Source organism: Tenrec ecaudatus, chromosome 7 (assembly GCF_050624435.1).
Source record: "Tenrec ecaudatus isolate mTenEca1 chromosome 7, mTenEca1.hap1, whole genome shotgun sequence".
NCBI lineage: Eukaryota > Metazoa > Chordata > Mammalia > Afrosoricida > Tenrecidae > Tenrec > Tenrec ecaudatus.
Genome location: NC_134536.1, coordinates 48139568 through 48147478, shown reverse-complemented (window position 1 = coordinate 48147478; position 7911 = coordinate 48139568). Strand labels below are relative to the sequence as shown.

The 7911-nt window shown below is 41.5% G+C and overlaps 1 protein-coding gene across 1 annotated transcript in view; it reads left to right on the top strand.

Annotated features, from left to right (window-relative positions):
• The first annotated feature begins 604 nt into the window (after positions 1–604).
• Positions 605–7911, top strand: part of CLVS2 (clavesin 2) — a 78177-nt gene continuing 70870 nt past the window's right edge. The window contains exon 1 of the mRNA XM_075553942.1: positions 605–993. Within this exon, the coding sequence (XP_075410057.1) occupies positions 605–993 (389 nt within the window). The remainder of the gene's footprint in view (positions 994–7911) is intronic.

Genomic DNA, 7911 nt, shown 5'->3' with positions numbered 1-7911 from the left:
TGAGAGGAGAAATAAGCTCCCCCCCCCCCTCTTTCTCTTTTTCCTTTCTGTCAAAGACACTCTCTCCCCGCCCTGGAGCTCCGCGAGGAAGAGCCACCTTATTATTAATCAGAATTCCCATCGCTATCCCTGGCAGGCGCATCCTTCCGTAGGGCCCGCGAAGCCGCACAGAGCCGCGGCTGAGATGTGCGCGGGGGCTGCCGTTTCATCTTGGAAGAGAAGAAAAGAGGACGGTACCGAGATCCGCACCGCCCGTGCCCGGTAGGGTTAGGGGTGTTTTGTGGGAGAGGAAGGACAGGTAGCGGAGTGGTGGGCTGCCCTGAAGCGCTTACCCCTTTAAGGGTAAAGGAAGAAAGAACCAAAGTGGGGCATTCCTTGTTTGTTTTTTTAGGGGGAGGTGGGGTGCAGTGGAGGAAGTTTAGAGCCCTCAGAGACAATCTGTGGGAAACCGGGAGCAACAGGGTACTGGGTTGGACCTTCGGACAAATCATTTCCAGTGAAGGAGAGGGGGGAGGCACTAGTCAGGTGTGGGGGCGGTGCAAGAAGCAAGTTTGTTGTGGGACAGTCAGCAATAGGAAGGGAGGGCCCAGGCAGGAGCAGAACAATGACTCATCTGCAAGCTGGCCTCTCTCCTGAGACCCTGGAGAAGGCTCGCCTAGAACTCAATGAGAACCCCGACACGCTGCACCAGGACATCCAGGAGGTCAGGGACATGGTCATCACCAGGCCCGATATTGGCTTTCTCCGCACGGATGATGCCTTCATCTTACGCTTCTTGCGGGCTAGGAAGTTTCATCACTTTGAGGCCTTCCGCCTCCTGGCCCAGTACTTTGAGTACAGACAACAGAATCTGGACATGTTCAAAAGCTTCAAGGCCACTGACCCTGGCATCAAGCAAGCGCTGAAGGATGGCTTCCCTGGGGGCCTGGCCAACCTGGATCATTATGGCAGGAAGATTCTAGTCCTTTTTGCTGCCAACTGGGATCAGAGCAGGTAAATCCTAAATTCAAACTTGTACCAAGGAACCTTTTACCCCCCCATTTTCCAGAATTTATCCGGAATAGTGCCGTAGCTTTGATGTGTCGCTTCGGGTGGCTAGGAGAGAAGAGGAAATGGGCACTCCCGGTGTGGGTGTGGTGGGGAGGGGGCTGAGTGGTGGGATGGGGCAGAGAGGGATATTTCTACCTTTAAAACGTCACTGCACTCAGTTCCTACTGCAGCTTTCAAGGCTCCCTGACAGGTATTTCTGTGCTGCAATCGAAATCACTCAAATAAAGCTGCTAATTCATTCCCCTTCCAAATAAGTTTCCTGGTCTGTGAAGAAATGAGTCTGAGAATGGAAACAGCCTTTCCTCCCTCTTCCGAAAGGGATTCTTAAACTAAGCTCATGGGTCCCATCATCACCATCATATCATCATCATCATCATGATTGTAGTCATCATCTCTCTTTAGTACTTACATTTTCATGTTGAACATCAAGTAGCTTCGTCACCGAGGGCCTTTGCTGCCTGGCGATGTGCAGCTGAAGGAATCAAATGCTGCGTGTCACTCCAATGGAAAGGAAAAGCCGTACCCTCTGTCACTGAGCATGCTTGCCGACACTGACAATAAATGTTGACTGGTGTGCTTGTTCTACACCTGTCACTAATCTCTAGAATGTGTTTCCTGTCTGATGTGATTTTTCATCTTTTGGAATAAAGTGGGGGAACATTCGGATGTGTCAGTTGGTAGGCTTTGTTAGTTCTCTTGCTATGTGATGTCTAAGCTCTCACTGTCTTATTCCATCTGCATGGAAAAATGCTCACAACTTCTACTTTATCGAAATTATTTTCTCAGAACCCAAACCATAGGTGACTAGAAAAAGTGTTTTGCGTAATGAGGTTTCACTGAAGTTCAAAGTGTATTTTAGGAGACATGCTACCAGAGCCAGGAATCTTAAGAAGAAAGTGGTTGGTAAAACATTGACGTTTTTTCAGTTCCTTGACTTCTGATGCATCTGACTACTTTAAGCATAGATAGTGGGAGATTTGATGATGTAGGCTTCTCAGTGTCTTGAATCTTAGGATGTAAATTAATATCGCTAACAGTGTTTTTTTCCTTTAATCGGGCACTTCCCCCCTGTAATTCTAAGTTAAAACTGAACTGGATAGGTATATTTACAGATAGCCTACCACTTCGAGAATCAGAACTCTAATGAAACCACAGAAACAGTCAGGCATGGAAGAAAAGGAAGCTTTGACACAGACACTGCTAAGATATTATAGAGCTTTTAATCTACTTTTTAATAAGGAGAAAAATGTAAAGGCCTATATACAAATGATATGCTCTGCATGGTTATAAGAGCTGTAAGAGTCCCCAATAAAATGATTTAATATATAAATAATAAAGAACAATTTTAAATCTAAAAACTGCACTCTATGTCATACAAACTAATAATTGTATATATCAACATTGGAAAAATATCACTAAAGAGCCTCCTATTCCAGGTGTCATTTAAGAAGGAACTTGCTTTATTGAGCTATAGTGAAATGGGAACTATGAAGACTTTATTTTAAAATATGTCTTGAGGTCTGTTAGTTATATGATCAAGAAGACAAATAGCATTTAGAGATATCAGACCTATTTTCATTTACTTCTATAAATCAATTACTATTCACTCTAATTATAAACCTAATTAAGATGAAAGTCACTTGTCATTCTCATGTATATGACCTAGCGATTATTCTGGATTTACTAAAACTAGGTATCTTTACTATGAAGCAGCAGACTCACTGTCATCGAGTTCATTCTGACCCACAGCAACCCTATAGGACAGAGTAGAAATGCCCCTTTGGGTTTCCAAGGCTGTCAGTTAGTCTTGATAGGAGTGGCAAGAGAGTATCATCTTTTTCCCTCTCCAAGGGTCAGGGTACTGGTAATAAAAATCTTTCTTCCTGGAAACTGATAAAGGGAAGGTTCATTGATAGGCTTACAATATTATTTAATAAAACCCCCAACTCTTGAGATATTGTTTATTGTTATATAAAATTAAAATTGAGAAGTTGTAGATTTATAGGTATATGAAGACCTATAGACTAATAATCACAAATTCAATTTTTTTTGGTTGAAATTGAGTAAGTTTAAGAAAGACATTAAATAGCATCAAGGTAAAAAGGTATAAAAGTTTAATTAGAGATGGTCCAAAATTCAGTAGAATTTTCTCGTTTTTTAAAGGAGACCTGGTGGCACAGTGCTTACAGGTTGGACTTCAATCCTCAAGTTAAATTGTTCAAAATCATCAGCCTCACTGCCAGAGAAATACGTGTGTTTCTACTCTAAAAAGTTACAGTCTCAGAAAATCCTAGGGTCATCTCTACTCTGTCCCTAGAAGGAGACATTGACTGGCTGGCAGCGAGTGATATTCTTGTAAGGTGCCCAGCAGTGTAGTGGATTAGGCATTTTTATACTAACCACAAGCAGTTTCAGCAGGTCAGAACAACCAGCTCCTCTGGGCTTTCTCCTGGAAAATCTCAGAGGCCCACGAGGGTGGTTCTACCTGTCTTGTTTGGTTGCTAGGAGTTGAAATCCACTTGATGGCAGTGAGTTTTGGTTTTGATAATCGTTCAAACAGAATTCTCCCTTTTCTCTTTCACTCTAAAACTGAAGATATCAAAGGGTAGGGGCAAGTAGATAAATAGGTCTGAGCTCTAGACTTTGACACATGACTTCTACCTCTTCTCTAAAACCTGCCTTTTGGGTTGCACCAAGGTGTCAGCAGCCTCTCTCTCATCTTTGGTGGGAATCCCCTTCTTCTACCATACTGCCATCAGGTAGCTCAGACTCGATCCCACTTCTACCACCCTCTCTAGATAGTTGATTTACTCACGTTCTAGTGAATCTGCTATGTATACATTCCTTCCCATGCTCTGTGAGTAAGGTATCATCACCTGTGGTGTCTTGTCTATTCCATTTCCTTCCCCCCCAAATCTTGGTATCCTCAGAAGAATGCATGTCTGAACATAATTTTGACCATCATCCTTGAAATGTTAGGGAAGCATCTTTTTTTTTTTAAACTTAAAAAAAAGACAGCATTAGAAATGGAGTGTAGATGATTACAGTAGGCATTCCAGACATAAGTAGAAGAAAATGTTCCCTTTATTTGAAAGTAGATTATTTCCACCTTCTGAAATACAAAGGGAAAAGCAACTTCAAATTTTGACAAGTTTTGGAAAACGAAAATTGTAAAGATCCCCGAAATACTTAATCTGTATGAGAATTAATAACAAAAACAATCCTGACACTATGATATTCCAACAGCTCCCAAACTAGAGTAGATGCCCAATAATTAATTGAATTAAAAGTTGAGCATTTAAAATAACATAAGTAGGATGATATTTTACATTTATTGAAAAGGCCATACTTTGGGGAAAAATCCTTATAATTTTTATAAGCTTTCTTTGAGATTACCTAATGTACTTTGTGGGAACAAAAGTAAACTCCACAACATAAGGAATGATCTGACTGATAGACTGCATCACTACAGTGTGGCAACCTTCTATGTCCTATAGACCATATTTCTTTCCTTTGGCACCTAGGGCCCCTTCCCAGGACATAGGAGAGATCTTCATAGGGTCCACTGGTTTCCTCATCAGACTGTGGGGACAAGGTATCCTGGAACTGGAAGAGAGAACATTACCCCAGAAAAAAGTAGTTTGGCTTGGGATGAAAGTACATCAAAGCCTAGACCCTAGGGAATGAGAGCAGGTGTCCGACATTGAAAACCATCGCCATCACCGTTATTGTGAATGTTAATGACGAAAGTCGGATCACCCGAAATATAATGACATGTTGTTGCCTGAGAGTAGGCCTGCAAATCATCTGTTTGCTGCATGTAGACTTTTTCATTTCCATAATCCTCATTACACTCGTGAAGTAGTTATCAATATGCTAGTGCAGTAAACAACCAATTATCTGGAATCTGGTTAATGGCTATTAGAAAACAATTATATAGAGCTGGCACTAAAGTGTTTGTTAATATAGTAGCAATCCAGAAAGCATTGATTGCTTTGCCCTGTCTTTGGTTTGTCATAATGGACATTGATTATCACTTACGGTATCGAGGTTCTGGGAAAGGCTAGCAGAAAGGCTGAAAGTTTCCTAAAAGTTCTTATTGTTCATTTTTTGTTTTTGTATTGGGTGACCTAAACAATAAAATATCATGTAAATCATCAGTTATTTATGGTTTCACTCAGAATTAGGATTATAGCCCTATATACTCAAATCATACAGCTGATCTTCAAATGAGAAAGAGAGGAGACTGAAGCCTAGCGTTTTGAATATACAGAATTGTTAGTCTCTATCACTAACCTGTACTCTTGTCTGGATACCGTCTAAGGAAAAAGGTAAAGGAAAAACCCGACTAGGCCTAGGTTAAAACAGACAAGGACAATTAATTAGATAATTAAGGAGAAACACACATTAAACTTGAAACCAAAATCAAGACAACCAGCGAAGTTGATTAATTACTATTTTTTTTAATTTTAAGTTTTTGCTGTTTCCAGACTTCTTGTCTCAGTTTACTTCATGGTGCCCTTCTTGGTTCCAGGACCAGGAGTCTTCACCTTTAAGATCCTAAAGGCACTGTTCTGTGCTATGGGGAGGCACGAGACAGGGCCAAACTAGACGTGGTGTGCGTGGATTCTGTGGGGGTTCTTCCCCCTTAGCGCTTTCTTTTGGGAGCTGGACTGCTTTACCAAACAGTCTAGAGATTGCAGTTCATTCTAGTTCATACCATGGAAAATGGGTGAGGAGAAAAAAAGTCCCAAGGAATGTCAGTACTCTGTTGTGACAAATCTCTGAAAAAATAGGACAGTCTCTAAAAACTAGGTCAATTATGCAGTAATTGACCCGAAATAACAGCAAAAGCCAAGCGCGCCAACTTTCAGTAGGATGTTGGTTAGATCAGGTGTACTCAAGTTTAGAATATGTGCCTTTTAAAGGACTGGAGATTACAGTTCGCCTGATTTGCCACCAGAGCTCCTTACAAGTGCATGGAAATGATGCCTCAAAAGAAAGTTACAGGCATTTTAAAATGCGAACCAATGTCTATTCATTCATTAATTATCCTGCATAAATTAATACACTTTCCCCATGTTGGGAAAAACATTGCTAAAGGTAGGCACCTCAATTCGACTGTCGTTGTGGTACTAGGGAAAGAATGTCACTGTTGGGTCATTATGACATCAACTAGCAGAGAGCAAGGTAAAGTTATTATTACTGTTTTAAATACACTCAAGCCTTTTCTATGGCCATGGCAATGCAGTTGACAGTAGGGCAAAGGAGGATGTACAGCTTACACATTGCACCACCGCAATGCCCACATCTCTCCGGCTAACAAATGGCAAGTGCTCAATGAGTGCCCTGCTTGCCAGTGCTAGATGTTTAGTGCAGCAGGGCCGCTGTAGGCTATAGGGGAAATAGCATCTGCTTGGCTGTCTAAATTCAGGCTTTCCTTACTTCATGCTCTTGATAGTCACTCGTCCACTTATTTTAAGGCATTTTATCCTACTTTTATGCGCCAGGCACCGTTCCAAACCCTTGACAAATGTTAAATTTATAAAATCTTTCTGACAGTCAGATGAGGAAACTGAGGCACAAAGCAGTTAACTCTTTCACTCACGATCACACACTTAAATGATTTGGTCAGTTGTGTGTATGTGTGTCCAGGAGAAATAATTAAATAGAATCATATCACAAATCAAACTGATCATTCAAAATACTCCATCTCTGTCACAGAGAAGGCTGAATCCACAGTGGATTGTAGACAATGAACAGAAAGGTTAGGTGGAAGAGTATTCCATAGGCAACGGTTTTGCTAATTAGGCTGTTGCTTGGTGTAGTTTTTATATTTAAACTCCTGAAGAATAAAATTGTCTCTCTGATCGGTGTGAATTTTGCATCATAATTACACCTGGATTGTGTGTGTGTGAGTGTGGCGTTGTGGATTCTAACTCATAGCGACCCTACGCACAGCAAAATGACACATCACATGTTGTCACGCCGTTGTCGCAACTGTTATGTCTGAGCCCCTCGTTCCAGCGACTGTTGTCAATTCATCTCATCAAGGGTTTCATCTTTTTCACCCCCCCTTGAACTTAACCCAGCACATGATCTTTTCCAGGGCCTGGTCTCTCCTGAGAGTTTGTCCAAACTTCATGAGATGAAGTGGCATTAGGGGTGCATTTTTATTGTTTTAATTTTTAAATCTTAATTAAAAGTCATTTTATTGAGGGATCATACAATTCTTATCACTATCCATACATCCATCCATTGTCAAGCATATTTTTACATTTGTTGCCATCATCATTCGCAAAACATTTGCTTTCTGCTTGAGTTCTTAATATCAGCTCCTTATTTTCCCCCTCCCTCCTCACCTCCCCTTCCCTCCCCTTCACCCCCTCCCTCATGAACCCTTGATAATTTATAAATTATTATTATTTTGTCATATCTTACACTGTCCGACATCTCCCTTCACCCACTTCTGTTGTCCATCCACCAGGGAGGAGGTTATATGTAGATCCTTGTAATCAGTTCCCCCTTTCTACCCCACCTTCCCTCCACCCTCCAGGTTATCACTACTCTCACCGCTGGTCCTGAAGGGGTCATCTGTCCTGAATTCCCTGTGTTTCCATTTCCTATCTGTACCAGTGTGCATCCTCTGGTCTAACCAGATTTGTAAGGTAGAATTGAGATCATGATAGTGTGGAGGGGAAGAAGCATTTAAGAACTAGAGGAAAGTTGTATGTTTCATTGTTGCTACACTGCACCCTGACTGGCTCATCTACTCCCTGTAACCCTTCAGTAAGGGGGTGTCCAGTTGCCTACAGATGGGCACTCACCCTCATTTACAATGATATGATTTTTTTGTTCTTT